At 23.5% G+C, this 19835-nt stretch overlaps 3 protein-coding genes, 1 long non-coding RNA gene and 1 other non-coding gene across 7 annotated transcripts; 2 read left to right on the forward strand and 3 right to left on the reverse strand.

Moving 5' to 3' along the window:
* Window positions 1-53: 53 nt before the first annotated feature.
* LOC552153 (vesicle transport protein SEC20) lies at window positions 54-4526 on the forward strand. 2 transcript variants are annotated; one of them, XM_624532.5, is made up of 4 exons: window positions 54-242; window positions 544-958; window positions 1035-1118; window positions 3949-4526. In XM_624532.5, exons 1-4 carry the CDS (start codon window positions 162-164, stop codon window positions 3957-3959), a joined length of 591 nt encoding a protein of 196 aa, XP_624535.2. In that variant the 5' UTR covers window positions 54-161; the 3' UTR covers window positions 3960-4526. The 2 variants fall into 2 exon arrangements, with proteins under 2 accessions (XP_624535.2, XP_006571365.1); XM_006571302.3 differs by lacking the exon at window positions 3949-4526 and having other exon boundaries at window positions 1035-1247.
* On the reverse strand, window positions 3998-11237 carry LOC726562 (phosphoinositide 3-kinase regulatory subunit 4). 2 transcript variants are annotated; one of them, XM_026439745.1, is made up of 18 exons: window positions 10984-11237; window positions 10567-10747; window positions 10322-10465; window positions 9998-10152; window positions 9727-9917; window positions 8912-9648; window positions 8520-8828; window positions 7982-8365; window positions 7363-7686; window positions 6967-7296; window positions 6746-6896; window positions 6563-6676; window positions 6243-6435; window positions 5984-6149; window positions 5629-5899; window positions 5207-5537; window positions 4968-5130; window positions 3998-4231 (listed from the first exon to the last, which is right to left on the reverse strand). In XM_026439745.1, the coding sequence occupies exons 1-18, from the start codon at window positions 11073-11075 to the stop codon at window positions 4025-4027; spliced, it is 4443 nt and encodes a 1480-aa protein (XP_026295530.1). In that variant the 5' UTR covers window positions 11076-11237; the 3' UTR covers window positions 3998-4024. The 2 variants fall into 2 exon arrangements, with proteins under 2 accessions (XP_026295530.1, XP_016767240.2); XM_016911751.2 differs by lacking the exons at window positions 10322-10465; window positions 10567-10747; window positions 10984-11237 and having other exon boundaries at window positions 9727-9903; window positions 9998-10138.
* Window positions 11238-11607: 370 nt separating this feature from the next.
* Window positions 11608-16297, forward strand: LOC113218663. The gene is made up of 2 exons (XR_003304416.1): window positions 11608-11749; window positions 16168-16297. It is a non-coding gene; the product is annotated as an uncharacterized LOC113218663 (long non-coding RNA).
* On the reverse strand, window positions 13240-13342 carry Mir281 (microRNA 281). The gene has a single exon (NR_031520.1). It is a non-coding gene; the product is annotated as a microRNA 281 (primary transcript).
* LOC726591 (coiled-coil domain containing 13-like) lies at window positions 13542-19788 on the reverse strand. Its single transcript, XM_026439758.1, has 13 exons — window positions 19574-19788; window positions 19414-19479; window positions 18951-19249; window positions 18707-18875; window positions 18471-18630; window positions 18165-18409; window positions 17929-18107; window positions 17614-17851; window positions 17373-17542; window positions 17157-17291; window positions 15971-17088; window positions 15595-15809; window positions 13542-13810 (listed from the first exon to the last, which is right to left on the reverse strand). Exons 1-11 carry the CDS (start codon window positions 19670-19672, stop codon window positions 17040-17042), a joined length of 1809 nt encoding a protein of 602 aa, XP_026295543.1. The 5' UTR covers window positions 19673-19788; the 3' UTR covers window positions 13542-13810; window positions 15595-15809; window positions 15971-17039.
* Window positions 19789-19835: the final 47 nt, after the last annotated feature.

Raw genomic sequence — 19835 nt, forward strand, 5'->3', positions numbered from 1 at the left:
TCGCATTTGAATATATTTTATATTGTCATAAAAGTTTAAGAATTATTAATATTTGAATTTTCATTTTACATTTATATATTTATCAGTATTAAAGTCACATTCCGTTTTTACATACAATAAAAATCAAAATAAGAAATTGTCATAAAAAAAACTGTGCCCCAATGGACACTGGAAATCATGCAATAGAATTTATTCACCAGGATATTGTAAAAAATCAACTTCAAGTCACGGCTTTAATACAAGTAAATATTATTTTAAATACAAATTTTTTCATAAGAATTAGTATAACCTGAATCTTAACTTTCTTAACATTAAATGATATAATACATTAAATGATAATGTATATTAATTAGATTATTGATAAATTTACTCTTATAATTATTATTAAATAAATTACAAATATAATTTATTGATATAAATTTGATTTTGATATTATGATAATAATATGTTATATATCTGTTAGAGGTTAAGTAAAAAAAAAAATAATTAAATTTTTATATAAAATTATATAAAAAATTTATAAAATAATATAAATTTTTTTAGGATATTCAACAATGTACTGGTCCTTTAGAATTGCTTAATGAATTAAATGCAGAAGGCAGAGCAAAAATAGCAATTTTAAAATCATCTATAGATAAATTAGCATCCATAGCAGAGAGAGAACTTTCAGACAAAAAAAGAATAGAATTATTAGCTGAAGTAGATGTTTATAAACAACAACTTAATACTTCTTTAGCTGCATTTCGTAAAGCTAATGTTGTTAGTGTTTGTGTAATAGATAAACTTGCTAAAGAAGAATTGCTTTCTATGCCTGAAGAGCAACAATCTGCTATTCGTAGAAGACATGACAAGAAAAGTCTAGCAAATACATCAAATCAACTCTCTGATAAACTTTTAAGTATATCTAGACACTTAGCTGAAACAACTCAAAAAAGCGCAGATACATTAGATACATTAAGTATGTAATTTCTTTTTTATAATATATTTTAAATTTTAAGATGTGATTTTTAATTTATTACTTTAAACTTTTTTAGTAATATCATCAGATAAAGTTACCAGTACTAAAGATGAATTAGAACATCAACAACAAGCTATAGTTCAATCTGGAAAACTTTTAGGTAAATATGGTAGAAGGGAAGTTACTGATAAAGCTTTAGTAGCATTGGCATTTATATTTTTTCTTGCCTGTGTTATTTATATCTTACAAAAAAGACTATTTTAAAAAATATAATAATATTATATATCAAAAATTTTAAAATCACTTATAGATATGAAAATTGTATTTTAAAAAAAGTGTCTTCTAAAACATGATTGAATTGTTAATAATTTTATATATAATATTATTTATTATTTAAATTTGACAAAAGACATGTTTTATAACTATATTATTTTATTAAAAATGAAAATATTTATGAAATAAAAAAATTTTCCAATTCCAATTATCCCAATATATTTTATTATCATTATTAAATAAATATAAACTGTGTTTGAGTTACACAATCTTATAATAAAAAATATATTATATGTATAATATGTATAATATACAATATAAAATTGATATTATTAAAATGGTGGAATTATGTATCTAACTAATGATAATTATTTAAATAATTACTATTAAATAATAATTAACGAATATTATTATTAATTAATTATTACATTATTTAATAAACATTAATCACTGTATATATTATTATATATTATATTATATGTATATAACTATATAATAGTAATATAATTATATTACTATTTATAAATTTTTCATCAAATATATTTATATATATTATATTTATATTTTATTGCATTAAAACTTTGAATTTAAATATTAATTTAATTATATTTACGGGATAAATTATATTGATATAAATATTATTATTTCAAATTATATATTCTTATTTATAGAAATTCACATTTTAAATTATGATAATTATTCTCAAAAATTTGAATTGAAAAAATAATATTCATTTTTTATCTTAAATAAAACAAAAAATAATTTAATAAAAAGAAACTCATACATATAAATTATACAAATCACGTTTTTTCATCGAACATCTTATATGTAAAAGCTATTTATTCATGTGTCTTATACACGAGTTTCGCAAAGAATATTAATAGGCCAATATACATAAAATATATATTATTTCATTCACTTATTTCACTTTATTTATTTAAAATTTTTATTTATTAGAAAAAATAAAATTCTAATTACTGGAAAAAAAGAAAATGTATTGTATATATACATCAATCATTTTTCGCGTGATAATTAAACATGAGTAAATTAAATAATGTGAAAATAAGAATTTAATTTAATATCATCTATATTTGTTTATCGCTCTAAATTCAAAAATCTATCAGTCTAAATTCAAGAATCAATAATAACTACAAAAGTTGATTACATTTCAAAATGAAAAAATCACAAAATTTTTTAATTCAAAATTACTAAATGTCTTTACATACTTTCTTTATTAAAAATATTAATAATTCAATAGGTTGGAAAAAAATATATATTATGATAATAGAAAACCATGATCAAGTAATAGCTAATCATGATCAAATTTAATAAAAATGATTATATGTAATATATATTTTTCTGCATATTTAAATATATGCAATCTTTCATTAATCATAATCAAAATGTATTTCGATGTTATATAATTAAAACATTTTTTCTTAAAAATTTTTTAATATTTATTGTTTTTCTTAAATACAGATTGAAATTATTATATTAATATATATTATATATATCAACAAAAAAAGACCTATATATCAGTATTATATTAAATATATATACATATAATCTTGACATAATGACCTCAAATGTAAGACAATCTTAAAATTATTATGTAGTTTGTAATATAATTTAATTGACTTTCATAAATGGGTCAATGATAATTTTATATCTCTATGAAATAATTGCATTCAACGAAACAAATAAAGGAACATAAATGAACAAAAAGACAAAATCAATTTATTAAGTTTAATAATTTTTTTACAATAGTAACTTAATATAAAGCATTTTTAATTAGAAATTTGGAATGCAATTGGTGTACATCGACATTCCAATAAATTAATATATCTATAATTAAATAGTTATTTTACCGCATATTCTATTGTGATAGATTTTATACGCATATAGAATATGCAAAAAGATTATGTGTCATGAATGCAAAATTTATTTAATTCATCAGATAATAAATAGATATCTTCTATCTATCCAAGATCTTTTTTAAAATCAATGACAGAAAAATGTCATATTGCGCTATGCTTCTTTATCGTTTTATAAAATATATCATAAAATAAAAACTTACTTTTATATATGCTTTTTAATATAAAAAATATATTATATATTAATAGATAAAAATGTATATTAATTTGATTATTTTTTTTATATAAAATTATATAAAATTCATGTTTTTTTTTAATGTGAATTTAATTTACTTATTTTCTTTCACAATTTTTAGTTTTCATAATCAGAAAAATATAAAAGAATTAAAGATAACTGTAAAAGTGTTTACAAATCTAATCATTATATTTTTTTCAATTAGTAGGATAGAGTTGATATATAAAACAGTAGTTCAAGCATTCATCAGCATCATTGCGAAAGTATACTTGTTACCGCGAGTTATCAGTTTAAACTCTTTCAGAAATCGAAAAAAAAGAAAAATATAAATTACCGAATGTTTGCATTAAAGATTTTCATTGATTATATTTAAACAAATATAAAATAAAAGTAAAAAAAGAAAATATTAGTTTAATCAATTTATTCAAAAAGTGTGAAGTTTAAAAATAAAAAGACAAAACAATCGTATAAATATATAATAAGTAATTATTTATTATTTAATTTGATAGCATAAAAATTTATAAATGTTATCTATGTATTTCTATAAATCTATGTATTTATATAAATAAGTATGCATTTGTATATTCACTTATTTATGCTTTTTTCAGATATTTATTAATTTTTAAAGTGAAGAAATTGAAATTAGCAAAATGAAAACTTTGTTTTTATTTTTATTGTTTATCATCACTGGATATGCAGCTCCTTGGTTTGAAATTCTTTTTGGCAAACAACAAGACTATACTTATCAACCATTAAGTTATAAAAATCAACAATCAAAACGTCGACAAGGAAAAAGAGGAGAAGAAAGATGGAAAGAAATTTGTAGAACGATAAATCCTGATCCTTATGCTTTTCCGGATCGAATGCCTTATCCTTCTGTACCAATTTGTCCTTAAATAATTAAATTATTTAATAATTATTTAAATATGCGTTAAAAATATGAATTTATTGTAACAATATCAGAGAATATACAAAGATATTCACTGGTTATGAGTATTTCAGTCAGTATATAAGTTTACTATGTAATCAATAACATAAAAGTATGCAGTCATATATATCTATCAGTATAAATTATGTATCAAGGGATAAATTTGTTAATGATGTTTTTGTACATTAATATAATATAATACGTTTTCCTTTGTATTATGTCCACTTAATTAATCATTGCTATTATATTATTTAAAGCTAAATATTATTAATTGATCTTAATATATTATAATACATCAAGCTCTTTCATCTTTTTCTTCTTTTTTTTTTTTTTTTTTACGTAGAAAAATAAATCATTTATATTACCCAAAAATCACTCTATTAAAGTAACTTAAGTTTTATACTCTAAGAAATGCATTGTATACAATAGTTACGACTATAAATGATCTTATTTACTATTCATCTATATTACATATTATGTACAAATAAAAATCACAGAATTACTGTAGCACATGAATTCAATCATAAAAATCTTAATGTTCGATTAGATTGTTTTCTCCAGAAAAAATATACATTAGAAAAATTTGTACATTACATACAGTCTTGGAACATGACATGATGAAAGAGAAAACAATCATTTCCAAACTTGTATTAATCCATCTGTACTACCAGTCAGAATACAAGTATTTGACATAGATACCGCAGAAATTGTGTCATGATGTCCAGATGGCGGAGTTTCTGGACCTTGACCACCTTCTTCAGAATTTCTCGTTCTAATGCTATTACTTCCTCCAGATGATGGAATAGGACCACCTCCAGCTAAAACTTCTTGTACTACATTAGTTCCATCAATTAAACGTTGTCTGTAAAATTAAAAATTTTTTTAAATCATATTATATATAATGTAAACTTTATATTATTTTTATTATGAATACTAACTCATATGCTAATGAATTTGGAGGAGTAACATCAACAGCGGCAGGCAATGCAACATATGATTCATTGGGCGCATTTAAATCCCAAAAACGTAATCTCATATCAGTACCACCAGCTAATAAAAAACCTGAACGATCAATACATCCAGAATACATTGCACATACACTATGACCACCTTGTGAATGACTAAGAGGAGGTGCACTTGATGCCCAAAGTACCATTTGTCGAAAATCAGTTTCAAGATTCCACATTGAAATTTCGTTGTTTCCTTGCACAGCCGAAATAATCCATGAATGTTCAGTAGGATGAGTAATTACTTTTCTTACTCTTGCACCTAAAATTGAAAATATTTTATAAAATTTAAAAATTATTTGATTTCTTATTTTATATAAATTTATATGAATTTAAAATAATTGTAAATTTACTTGTAGGATGTTTAATACTAGTTATTGGTAATTGAAATCGTAAATCCCAGCACGTATGGACTCCGGAACTAGTACCAAGAGTTAACCACTGTTGATAATTATTTACGCAAAATGAAGTAATTACTCCGTGTTTTAAATCATTCTCTAAACGCCACGTTGTACCAGGACATCTTAAATCCCATCCTACTAATGCACCATATAATGATGCATATACAAGAACTGATTGTGAACCCGAATCTAAATATTGTAAATCAACTGCACATCCTTCTTCCTAAATATAATAATCCAAAATTATATTAATTTATCAATATTAAAAAATAAATTATATTTTAATATAATTTATACAATTAATTACCTGAAGATCTAATTGTCTGGTACCAATAACACTCATTTTACTAGAATTTGATTCGATTCGTAAAACAAATACTGTTCCTGATTGACTAGCAGAACTTGCTAATGATTGTCCTTGATCACATATAGCTAAACCAACCAAAGGACCACCTCTATGCATATAAGTTTGTCTAATGAAATTAAAAAAATAATATAAAGATATTACATATTAAAAATAATACAAAAATATATTACATATGGAATATATTATATAAAAAATTTACCTAGAGCGATTAGCAATGTTTCGACCTTCCATTTTACTTGCATCCCATATTTTTATGCATCCATCTGCAGAACTACTAGCAAATAAACTAGTATCTGGTATAGAAACTAATCTATTTACTGCAGCTCTATGTTCATGAAGATGTGCAACTGGTACTCCTCGAGGTCTCCATCCATTTGGTAATAATCTTGAACCTTTTTTAATTAAAAACATTTATTGTATCAATATTATATATATATATATATATATATATATATATATATATATATATATATAAAATATATATATCAATATATATTATAAAAAATATATATTAATTACCAGCTTGCCATGCAATATTATCAGCCCAATGTTGTGCTCTTAATGCAGCAGCATGTTGTTCTTGTTTTCTGTATGTCAATTGTCTTACTTCCAATCTACAAGGTGCACATCTATCTGCAAAATTGCATAAAAATTTTTGTATATGCAATATTTTAATATCTAAAATATTTTTAAAACACATACATTGAATATATGAACGTTCATGAAGAGAATGATCATTTATGCTATTCATATCGGACAAACTATGTTGTGGTGATAAATGAATGTCTCCTCCATGTAAACTTTGACTAGGACTTCCATTACTTCCCGTCATATCTGACATTTTAACAGTATGCTATATTATAAAAAAATTAATTATAATTCTATAAAAATTTAATAAACATAGCTCATATATTTTTAATTACTTGAATATTATCTTGAGCTGCAAACATTGTACGCCATTCTTGATTCATTGTTGCATATGTGCCAACACTATCTGATGTTCTACGATCTAATCGTTTAAATGGTGGAAGTCCTAAATCGGATTTTGTATCAGGATATAATATTATTATATGATGTCTTATCTTGTCTTTCATAGTATTTAATTCTAATTTTCCTTCCATTGATTTAATTGTACTCAGCTTCGCATCCACCGAATTTCGATACTTATTAATTTTCATTAAATGTGGCTTCATTGTTATTAATTGATCTTCAACAATTTCAGTCATTGATTCTGAACTTAAGCGTCTGAAAAGCTAAAAACTTTGTTTAAATTTCTTGAAAAAAGTAAAATATGCTTATGAATAAAATTTACAATTTACATTTCGTAATGAATTATTTGTTTCACTATATTGTGGAACCATTCCTGGCAATGTTTTCGTTCGTGCAACTTGTCTCTGTTCAAGACTTTGAAATAATTCTTCTATATCATTATATTTTACAACAGAATCATAAACAATTCTTGGTATAGGAGATACTAAAGCCTCCAATAACAAAATTTCTTTTTCTATCTGAATTAATGGATGTTTTAAATATGATTGTATCATTGATTGAACTTTGCATTGAACATCTACTAAATTAAGTGTTCGTGCTGCTGCAGATATAAACCCAACAGTTGCATGTCTTATCCATAAGTTTGGATGTACCTATGAAATATTTTAAATTCGTGATATTTTTTATTAACAATTACAATTTTTGGTAATTAATCTTGCTAATGATTTTGATACATTATTTCTTATATTATTCTGATACATTATTTTTTTGATATATATGTTATCAAAGACATTATTCTAAATAATTTTTCTTTAAAACTTAGATTTCTTACAATTTTCAAGATAAAAAAAAAAAATGGTTATTATTTGAATTTCGTAAAAACTATAATATTAAAATCAAAATTATTAGCGTGCTATTTCTAATCAATATTATTAAATTTTAACTTACTAAAAAAACCATAGTTTCATATAAAAGTTGATAAAGAGCAGATTTATGTAAGAGGCCTAATTCTGTGAGAGTTGCCATTGCATTAATAGCTTTTGTTGTTACAAATTCTTCAGGATCTGCTAGTCCTTGCTGAAGAAGAGGCATTAAAATAGGACTACTATGCCAGCCAACATAAGCAGCTACACCAACAATACATTCAAAAAAAGAACCTCTTAACTCTTTATCTTCCTTATCATTTAAAAAAGTAATAATATGGCTAAGCAGAATATCATTAGCCTTTTGTTTTCCAAAAAATACACATAATTTATTAATTCCACTTTCTATTAATGTTTGTTTTACTAAATTCTGAGGATCTGTTAATAACATGGATACAGATTGTTGCACCTAATAATATTACATATTACATATTTTAATATAAAATATTATTAAGTAATTGATAAATATTAATAAGTATTAATAAAATAAAGAATAATATTTTATATATATATATATATATATATATATATATAAATATTATAATAAAAAATTAATTAATTACCATTTCGTGCAAAGTTTGAAGTTCACTATCATAACTTGGTTTTGGACCTTCTTTGTTACCTAAGTTAGATAAATGAGCATTCTCTAAATATCTTAATGCAATATGTGCTAAATGTGCAATATTTTCTGCATAAGCAGTTCTGACAATTACAGCTTCATCTTGTGTTATATGTGCTAAACCAGGTAAAATGTATTCTGGGAAAATGTTAACATCTGATGGTGGAATTGATTTTACAAGATGCAAACATTTTGTCAAAGTATGTATAGCTGACACCCGTACTCTTGGAGCAGGATCATGAACTAAATGAAACTATATATGATGAATATTAGATAAACATTTTTGGTATTAATATTGAAATTATTAATTTAATATAATATTTATAAAATACTTACAATATAAGGCAAGATTCTATCCAATATTGTTTCATCTGATGTGTTTTCAGCAAGTTCAAGTAATATTTCTAAACTTTGTAATTTAGATTGAGAATGATGCAAACCTCTTATACATGAAGTAACAAGTTGAGTAATGATAACTAATCCTTCAACAGGTTCCGAAGATAAAGCTTTCTTCTCATTTTTTAAATCCATTTTTTGATTTTGATTTTCAATTAATTTAACTTCTGTTCGCTGATCTTTTTGTTTTTCATATTTAGAATCTTCTATTGAAACAGTTTTTGAATCAATTTGATTCATATCAGTTTTGTCAAAACTTTGATCGCTATCAACTTCTACAATAGTATTATCTTCACTGTGACCAGAATCATTTTTAGTTGATTCTATATTTTTTTCAAATTGATCAATCTTAACCTCCATATTTCTTATATCAGCTTTTACTTTTTTATTTTCTTCTGCTTTTAAAATATTAATAATATTGCCAATATCTTTTTTAAGTCTATTTATTTTTTCATCAGGAGATAAAATTGGGGCAGCAGAGAAAATAAGCATATATGGTTGCAGAAATAAATAAAAATATTCTGGAAATACTGTTCCACGAGCTTGAGCTAGATAAATTTCAGCACTTTTTCTATTTGCTGGATTTCTTTCTAGCATAGATGCAAGAAGTTCGCGTATTCCAGAATCTTCTATTGTATCCAAATGCTTACTCACTGAATATTCATTGTTTCTATATGCTTGATATAGCATAATAACACAATTCTTTAATATAATACAATAACATTATATACATTTTATACACAATTTATACATACCTAATAATTGAGAAAAATCAAATGGTGAATGTCCTTCATTATATAATTCTGTTAATGCACAGCCTGCAGAAAAAATATCCATCATTGGATGTAAATCACCTGTCTTTAATTCTTGTTCTGATAATAATAATGTATTATTTAATTCTGAAGACAGTGTTTTCACAAATCGTTCTGGAGCTATATAACATGTTCTGTAGTAATAATTGAATTATAATTTATCACAATAAATTAAAGATAATAATTATAAAAAAAATATTATTTGCACACATACCTTCTCCTAGAAGTATCAAAAAAATATGAAAAATCTGCAGGATTATCTTCAGGTAAATAAGTTGGTTTAAAACTTGCAAAATCTGTGAGTAAAATCCAGTTCCAACTAGTTATCATAATGTTTTCTAGTTTGATATCACCATGGCAAACTCCAAACTATAGTAGAATAAAAAAAATATTTTAAATTTGTTATTGTACATTTTATAAAGGAACTACATTTATATTCATTATTTAATATAAAAATTATATTTAATCAATTAAGAATTATTTTAATATCTGAAATTGTTTAACTTGATTAATTTCAAATTTTTAAATATTAGTTTACCTTATGAGCTTGATGTAAAGCATATAAAATTTGAAAGGTAATCCACTTCTTTTCTATACTTGTTAAAAATGGTCTGGTACTAATTCTATCATAAAGAGAATATTTCACATATTCTCTCATTATTGATCCTGATTTTTCTGTGAGCTTATACAAACATAATTATTTATAATTATAAATAGTAAAAATTATTATAATTTACATAACATAAATATTATAATAAATAAATATCATATAAATATACTTACAATCATTCTTTGAAAAGGTAGACAATTTACAGCAGATGCTAATTTAGATCTAATTTCTTCGAGTTTTTCTTTATAAGTAGACAATGGAAGTGTTGGATCATGAATAGCAAAAACTTTAATTACTATAAGACCTTCTTGACTTCTGGCACGAGCCACTTTAAAAAATCTAGTACTTCCTAAGCTATATGCATAAATAATCATAAGAAAACAAAAATATACAATTATTCTTTATACATATTACATATTAATTTTAATTTTGATTTGTATGAAATATATCATAATGATTTTTTTTTTATTAAGAGATCTTATAAAAATATTTTAATTCATATTAAATATGTTATCAGATATTCATGAAAATTGAAGAATGTGTTGACTTTATCATTTTTATAATTATTCATATTAGATCAAAATACTTACTTTACGTCGAATAATAAATCACTATGATCCGTCAAATAATGTTCTACTGGAAATATTTGACTAGGTGCAATACCAACTAATTGATTTCCCATTTTGTAAATCGATGTTTAATTGAAACTGATATATTTGCAAGCAGCATCCATTTTGTGCCAACTTCATGTGTTACGTAGTATATATATGTAATATGGTATGCAATATCATATACGCAATATAGTCATTTATAAGTTGAGTTTCCTAAATATCACGTCTTAAATATCTCTAATTTTTTAAATTAAAAAATAATTATAATTTCATTATATCAAATATTGTATAATTATATTTGTTATCAAATATCAAAAAGAGAAAAATATAATTAATTTATTTCTAATAAGATTGATAATAATATTAGATTACAATTTATTATTATATTCCTAGAGAAAAATCTATACTATTAATTTGATTTATCAAATTATATTATATTAGTCATCATATATCAACAAAAAAAATGGAACATGTAAAAATACAAAATAAAATGAAATTCATTTTAAATGATTAAAAATTTTTTATCTATATTATAATAATATCTATAATATTATTTGATGATTCTAGAATCTAAAAATATTAATTTTAATTTTAGATATTCATACTATTAAAAGTTATATCATAAATGATTATAGTTTAAAAATATATATTAATTTTATATTAATTTTATACAGTATTAACTTCGTATGCAATCACTACAAAATTGCCAGCATGCGGGATAAAATGGCTGACAGTGATATATGATGTAAGTAACTATATAGACAGTTTTAGAAAGTACTAGAGAATGATGCTATGCTATACGAAAGATTTTTAAATTGTATTGATTATTATTATTAATTTTTGTGATTGAATTGGATTTAATTCAATATCATCATTTTCAATCGTAGAAAGCATATCAAACAACTTTTAACGTGATATTTTAGATCATAAGATGCCAATTCCCAATTAAATATCAGATCTATCATAAAACGCCAATTCCAATTAAATATCAGTTCTATCCTATATATTATTTATGATTATGTATAGAGAAATCATTATTTATTATATTTATTATATAGTTTAAAAATAAAAATTATTGATTTTTTTATTAACAAATAATTTATTTTATTGTCGATAATATAAAAAACTTCCGCGTATCGAAAAGATGGTGCCACTAATCAAAGACCATTAATAAGTTCAATTTGTTGTCGATAACAGTATATTATAAATTTTTAAAAGATTTAATTTTTAAAAGAAATGATAATACTGATTAAGTGTTAAAAAAAAAATTACAAATTCTTTTTAATTTATATTTCTTTATAATTTATTTTTGTATTTATATCTATAACATATGTATATTTTATATATATTTCTATATATAAATTTGTTTTTCCACTTTATACACACACACACACACACACACATATGTACTTCATTTATAATGTGATAATTTAAATTTAAACATTTAAAAATGTGATAATTTAAAAAAATAATTATGTAAATAAGCAAATATTTATCATTTTTTCGAAATTATTTTTTTCTTATTATGTAAATTATACATTCATAATATCATTTATCACAATCTTCAAATAAAATTATTTATGATATCACATTACAATTTTCGAAACGCAAATGTCTTTTTGAGTTGTATTAGCTTATACGATATCACAGTTAATATATCACAGATTTAACATCTTATGTTTGCTGTCTGGTGCCTGTTATATGTTTTATAGATCCCACGAAGTAATGAAAAAGTTTTTTAATTGTATGTGATTTGTTATCGTGCATCATTATATATTAAAAATTAATAAAATTATTTGAATTGTATTTAAAACATTAGAAACTTAAAAAAAAAAAAAAATAAATTAAAAAATAAAAAATAAAAAAATATAACTTAAATAATAATATAGTATTAATTTTTGATTTTTTAATTAAATATATGTGTTAATATACGTGAATTTCACAATGTAAAAATTTTTAAAAAGAAAATTACTTTAATTTATGAAAAAAACAAGTGTAAATAAGGAAAATGAAAGGTAATTAAAAATGTTATTATAACATATGTTATAAATGTTAGTATAACATATTTTTAGTAACAAAAATATTAAATTCTATTTATTACGAAAGATAATCGAAAAAATTTCATACTTTCAAATAAAAAAAAAATAATTTCATTTAAATATTGATAAGAAAATAATAATTCAATAAATTAATGAATTTCTATAATTTTAAATTTTTATTTTTATTGTCGATAATCGTTGAACATAGCAGTGTCTACAAAGAGAGCAACTCCATGACAGTGTCTATTATAACCATACTGTCGATGGATAGCTCTCTTTATAGCGCGCGCCTTTCGTCGTTTTTCTTCATTTGAAGTTTTGCCTTGTTGTTTGCATCTAATATCCTAAAAACTTTAAATTTTATAAACAATATACATTTAATATACATAACATTGTAACAAATAAATTGTTAATAATGAATTTCAAAAAATAAATCACAAATAAATATCTTATTAAAATATAAAATTTTAGAATATTACTCATATAAAAGAAATTTGATTTATATAGCTACTTATATTTTATTAAATGTTAACAGAAGAGATCCGGATATGCAAAAGAAAATGCTAAAAGATAGAAAGTATCGCCGTGATGGAATATAATATGAGTATAGTAGCTTTGCTTGTTATCAGGGAGGTGCGAGCAACTTCTTCCTCTTTAGCGTTGCCACCTGATTGCGCGGTAAACATAACCTCTGTGCGTTAGCTCGTGCCATAAGTTGTTAACACTTCCTTTTCTTCTTCATTCTGATGCGTATGTTCAAATGTAGCCTAGAAATACATTAAACTGCAAATCAAGATTTAATCGAGCGATTATGCAGTTTAAAGATTACGATATAACTTAATAAATAAACTAATAAATTTTAATGTCAAAACATATGATACGAAGAATCAAACTTTAAATTGATCGATAATTCTATCAATCCGAGATAAGTTTAAATAATTCATTGTACTGATAATTGTTATCAGATATCATTTAGTGGAAATTTATAATTATTTTATAATTATTTTAAAAATATTTTTTAATTTAAAGAATTTAAAAAGCTAATAAATTCTTAAATACTAGAGAAAAATTGAAAATATATAAGATTATAATATGATTTAAATTATTGTAGATTAATAATACTATAGTAATAATAGATAATTATATTTGTAATTACATGTCTTATTAGAATCCACAAATAATAATTTCTAAATAGAATAAAATAAAAATGAAAAATTTAAAACAGAATTAAGATAGATTATATTTTATTTTTTATTTTATTTATTTAAATGGTATTTTTCTAATTCTAAGCAATTGCTTAAATAAATATAAACTGAAGTATTTTAATTATATTATATATTAATTATTATAATATATATTATAATTATATTATATTTATATTGTAAATATTTTTTTTATTGCATATATAAATATTACAATCAAAATTGTAATTAATCAAAACTAATTTAAAAATCAATAAACAATTTTATAATATTTTAATTATAATCAATAATTTAAAAAATAATATGTGAATAGAATGTGTTAGATTTTAGCTACAAAATAATAAAAATCTTTTAATTATATTATAAGTTATAAGTTATAAGCATGATATCATAACGAAATTTATGTTTTTTTTTTGTTATTTTTCCTTGTACAAAAGAAAACTAGACGAAATTGTATAATGAAACGAGCATTTTGAATAATTACACAAATATCATATTCTTTTTTTTTTTAAATACTCTTCTATTACCAAAGAATCAATAAAAACATACGTTTATTAAATCTGACGACAAATATCGAATATCACCTTTGAGAGAAGCCACCGATTACATGTTATCAGTAGACAACGCGATAAAAGCGATAACGACTTGACTCGTACAGGTATTACCAAAAATCCTAGAATTTTTTTATATAGTATTCAAGTAATCTATAAATTAAATGCAATGATGAAAAAAATATAAAATATTAATTCAATCCTAAAAAAAAAGTGTTTTTAAAAAGATAAAAAAGAATGAAGTCGAATCATATATACTGATCCCCTATGCTTCGTAGCCTATTTACCAACTTTAATGAGTTTCACGTTATCTTCTTAATTGCATGTCTATTTGTAAAAAAGCATAGTTTTATTAACAAGCCAACATGTAAAATATTTTATTTATTATTTTATTTATAAAAATTGAATATTTAAAAAATATGATTCCGAGATTTTTTCTTTCTAATATTGTAATCTTCTAAATAAATGTAGTATATTAAATTCGTATATTAAATAATATATTTAATTTCGTTATCATTATTATAATTGTAATAATATTATTATCAATGTCAATGTTTTAACATAATCGTCAATTAATATTGTTCTATAATTAACTGGATAAATCCATTCAATTCATTTAATTCTATACATTTTTTTATTATTATATTATATTATATATGATATTTTATGAAAATAGTATCATTAAGATAAAAATAAGATGAATTTATAAACAATAATTGAGATTTCCTAATATGCAATGTTTTTGTTTATCAAAAATTTGTTCTAAAGACAATGTCACGGAACGAATATCTTAAATACCTGAAAAATTCAACAACGTTATCGGGGTCGTTGTAAAATGTTTCATTACCAATGCCCATATGTTACATAATCATTATTTCAAGCGTGAAACCAACGTCGTGTATTCTCTACTAGCAATATCTCTGGAATTTACACATGAAAAGAGCTCGGCACGAAGAATTCCAGCTGTAAATACTTGAGGTCGCAGGAACTTCAGCGGCAATGGATATGAACGCCTTCAACGAAACAAGATTTTTTTCTTTTCTAAATTTTTTATATGAACAGCTTTCAAATATATTCACTAATTTCTACTTTTACGATTTTTTTTATAACAATAAAACAAAAACACTAAATTGATTTATATGAAGATAAAGTTCGTAACAACTCAATGACTTACCTAATAGGTACCTCTGGTTCCAAAATCATAACTGATCACGCTAGACTTCCGGATGAACATACATTCCGCTTAAAGCTTCTTCTCGATTCACGTTATTGTATGAAAAAAATAATCAGGGATAGTGAAGTCAAAGATAGTGAAAGGGGCGCGCAACGAACTAACGAGAAAGTTAATAACTGACGAACAACTCTTTGCAGAACAAACGAACGAAGAGGTTCAAGAACGAGTGACGTGGATGTCTCTCCGGTTCGACTCATATACTCTACCTGTGCTGATCTGACGTCACGGATATGCTTCTTATCAGGTAGAAGCGCCAACACCTGTAAGCTCGCACCTGTATGCTTGAGCTTACCACCGATTGGAACGCCCTGAGCTGAATTTTCTTATGAAAGATATTTCTATACTCAAGACTATACAATACAATTAACACATTTACTTAAGCAATTACTTGAGAATAATATAGAATAATACGAACTTCATCAGAAAATCTAGTTCATCAAGGTTTTAAAGCTCTAGTTTTAAGTCGCATTTAAGAATATAAGTTTCGCATGAAATATAATTGATGAAGTAGTATTCAATTCTAAAGTTCTTTTTTTTTATAGAAAAGAAAAAAGAAAAAAAAAAATAAAAAAAAAACTATACTTGACTATCAATTCACTTTTCAAAATTTTTGAAAAAAAAAATTATAAATCCATGGATTTAAAACTGACGAACGATATCAATAGCAATAGTTAATGCTATAGTTCAGAGTAAACACAGGTTCTATAAAAAGGAAAAGAAAAAAATAATAAAAGAGAGAAACGGAACCGTTGCTTTGACGATGTCACGCGCGTTTACGTGGTGCGTTGCATCTTATCTCGTGTCCTAGTTACATCATCGTACACGATTTTGTAGTTCTTACACAATTCCGATCGGAAGAAACTAACAATAGCCATCGCTGATCAATTCATGATTTACTAATAATATCATGTTTTATTTCACCATGATAAATTTTTCATCGTTTAATTAAAGTATAGAATGTATTTTATTTTAGAATAAACACATCGTTCAAAAAAGTTTTTGATTTTAATTAAACTGTAATGGTTGAACGACTGCCAATGGGAACTGATAATTTGTTCCTAAAAAAAAAAATTATATAATAATTTTTTTAATAATTTTTGTTTTTTGATTCATTATTCATAAATACCTGTAGGCTTCATAAAAAATTTTTCTGACTTCCTCAAACATTTGTTTATAAGTCGCAAGATCGGCAACTTTATCTTTTTGTACAGCATCTAATCTAGCTTTCAATGCGAGACATTCTTCTTGCAATAATTCCATTCTATTTAAAATTTATCAAAAATTATTAGATAAAGCTTAAGTATTTTAGATAATTTATATTTACATATCTTCTGTTGCTTACTTAAGCCGCATTTGTTCTATATCCATTAATTTATCACTAGTTTTTGATAATTTTGGTAATTTTGTTCTATATCCAGTATCAATCTTAACAATTCCTATTTTCTCTGTCTCCAATTTTCGAATTTTTAACTCTAATTTTGCCGATTTGTGTTTTTCATTACGTAAGATATTCTACATATAATTCATCTGATTAGAAATTCAATCAAGAGATAAGAATACAAATAATATTGTAGAAGACTCACAGAAAGAATATCAGCGTCATTTCTTTCTTTATCTAGTCGTCTATTAAGTATTGTTATTAATTCCAGCAATCTTTCTCTTTCAGCCTCAGCGGCAAGAGCTAAAGTTACATACTCGTTAGGTTCGCATGTACTTCGAACGGTATGAGGAGAAGTATTATTGTTAAAATTATTTAAAAATATTTCCGGTTGTGTAATTTTTCGAGATTTAATTTCCCATATATTGGGGACCGTTCCATTCCTAAAATTAATAATATATTTCTATAAAAAATTTGTTTATATTTTTTATTTTTTTTAAAGATAGAAAAATTAGAAAACCTCAATTTATCTATTTCGATTTCTCGTTCTTCTAATTTTTTACGCAACCGATCAATTTGAAGTTGTGCTGACTGTAAATCATTTTTCAAATTCGTGTACTCACGTTCAATCTTCTCTGATCTGTTTCTTGTATCTGTCTCGCGTTCTTCATGTTTTATTTCGGTAGTTTTAAGCCGATTCTACAAAATTTATTAAATATAAAAGAAAAGAATAATTCAATATCATCGAATACTTACATTGAGTGTCTCGATTAAATGAATATCGTTAGATCTTTTTTCATTTAATATAGCAATGTTTCCTTTTGTAACATTCAATTCATGCTCTAATACTTTTATTCTTGCTTTTGAAGCTTCTAATTTTCTTCTATATTCTTCAACAATAACTTCTGTTTGTCGAAGTTGCTTTACTGAATCTTCAATTTGACGCCGTCTTTCTTTTTCAACATTTCGAAGATTCTCAAAATTTTTTCGTTCTATGGATACTAAGAAAAAATATAAATTTTATCAATAGAAATCTAAAATTTAGAAATTTTATTTTAATACCAATAGATGTTTTTTGCGTTCCTTCATATTCTGATAATTTTGATTGCAGTTCAGTTATTTTTTGATGTAACAGATGAATCTGTTCAGCTCTTCCACGCCATCCGGATTGATTCGATAAATTATTCAAATTCACATTTTCACCAACTTCGCTATATAATAACTACATTTGCAACTTTAAAAGTATCTTTACTTTATTTTTTCTATACAATTTCCAATAAGATATTTAAATAAAATACCTTATTCAATTTATTAATCTCTTGTTTAAGACTGATGCAGTTATTTTTAGATTCATATAGTTTTGTTTGAGTTAGTTGTAATTTTTCGAGTAAATGTTTCATTCGATCCTCATCTTCCCTCGGCAAATTATTTTTGGTACCTTTGTCAAGGATACCATCCTGTATCTCGATCATGATGGAATAATGATAGAGGAAAGTAATAGTATAAAAATGTTGTATGCAGCTGAAAAATCTTTAATATAACTCACTCTGCTGAGAGGAGTCATCAGTTTTGAAATGTCTTCTTTCGTGTCGCTCATTTTCTAATTCTGTTTCTTTATTAATTAAATGAATTTCAAGATTTTTACATTTAGATTTAAGAACTTCAATTTCTGCGGTCTGCTCTCTACATTTTTTGCTAAGCTCAATAATCTTCGCAGTTGCTATTTCATTTGGTTTTCCTAAAATTATTGATTGTCCATTTTCTACGATTCCTTTTTTTCGTACTTTTTCTTCCATTTCTTCAAGTGCTCGTCGCAAACAACCATTTTCAGTAATTAAATCCTATTATATTTATTTATATTTAATTTAATTTTATATAGGATTTATATGAAATTTTATAATGAAATTGAATGAAATTATTTTATATATTCAAAGTATTATTATTATTAATAATTATTATTTTCAAAAATAATTATAATTTCACAAATAAAATTTATTTCGATTACCTGAATTCGATTCCTCAAAAATAGATTTAATTCTTTTGGAAAGATAATATGATCAGGTAAATTCTCCTAGGACATATTAAAAATATCATTCTTTTCCATATATTCCACGAATATAATTCAATTATAAAATATGTATTACAACAATTTAAGAATTAAGTACCTCTGTTAATTCTTTTGTCCATGGAATCGTCGCTTCAAAATCTAAAGAATTATTCATTTCATCTTGTACTATTTTATTTATTATTTCTGATTTAGACATATTTTATATGAATACTAAATTATCAAAATTTTTTTCTAACCTCCCTCAATATAAATTAAGATAATTCTTCAGTTTTAGTATATAATACTAAAATTGTCATAAAAAATGACATTTTTTTATCTATGAACTGCATATAAATTTTATAACAACGTATTGTTATATA

The sequence above is a fragment of the Apis mellifera genome, linkage group LG1, assembly GCF_003254395.2.
Source record: "Apis mellifera strain DH4 linkage group LG1, Amel_HAv3.1, whole genome shotgun sequence".
Lineage (NCBI taxonomy): Eukaryota > Metazoa > Arthropoda > Insecta > Hymenoptera > Apidae > Apis > Apis mellifera.

What these genes read in the sequence shown, in the direction of transcription:
- LOC552153 (XM_006571302.3), top strand. Translation starts at nt 162, where the DNA reads ATGGACACTGGAAATCATGCAATAGAATTTATTCACCAGGATATTGTA. An exon ending in AAGTCACGGCTTTAATACAA is followed by an intron (nt 243 to 543) that starts GTAAATATTATT and finishes AAATTTTTTTAG; the next exon opens with GATATTCAACAATGTACTGG. An exon ending in AGATACATTAGATACATTAA is followed by an intron (nt 959 to 1,034) that starts GTATGTAATTTC and finishes AAACTTTTTTAG; the next exon opens with TAATATCATCAGATAAAGTT.
- LOC726562 (XM_026439745.1), bottom strand. Translation starts at nt 11,075, where the DNA reads ATGGGAAATCAATTAGTTGGTATTGCACCTAGTCAAATATTTCCAGTA. An exon ending in GATTTATTATTCGACGTAAA is followed by an intron (nt 10,748 to 10,983) that starts GTAAGTATTTTG and finishes TTATGCATATAG; the next exon opens with CTTAGGAAGTACTAGATTTT. An exon ending in CAAATAATTCATTACGAAAT is followed by an intron (nt 7,297 to 7,362) that starts GTAAATTGTAAA and finishes CAAAGTTTTTAG; the next exon opens with CTTTTCAGACGCTTAAGTTC.
- LOC726591 (XM_026439758.1), bottom strand. Translation starts at nt 19,672, where the DNA reads ATGTCTAAATCAGAAATAATAAATAAAATAGTACAAGATGAAATGAAT. An exon ending in AACGCAAAAAACATCTATTG is followed by an intron (nt 18,410 to 18,470) that starts GTATTAAAATAA and finishes ATTTTTTCTTAG; the next exon opens with TATCCATAGAACGAAAAAAT. An exon ending in ATAGAACAAATGCGGCTTAA is followed by an intron (nt 17,292 to 17,372) that starts GTAAGCAACAGA and finishes AATTTTAAATAG; the next exon opens with AATGGAATTATTGCAAGAAG.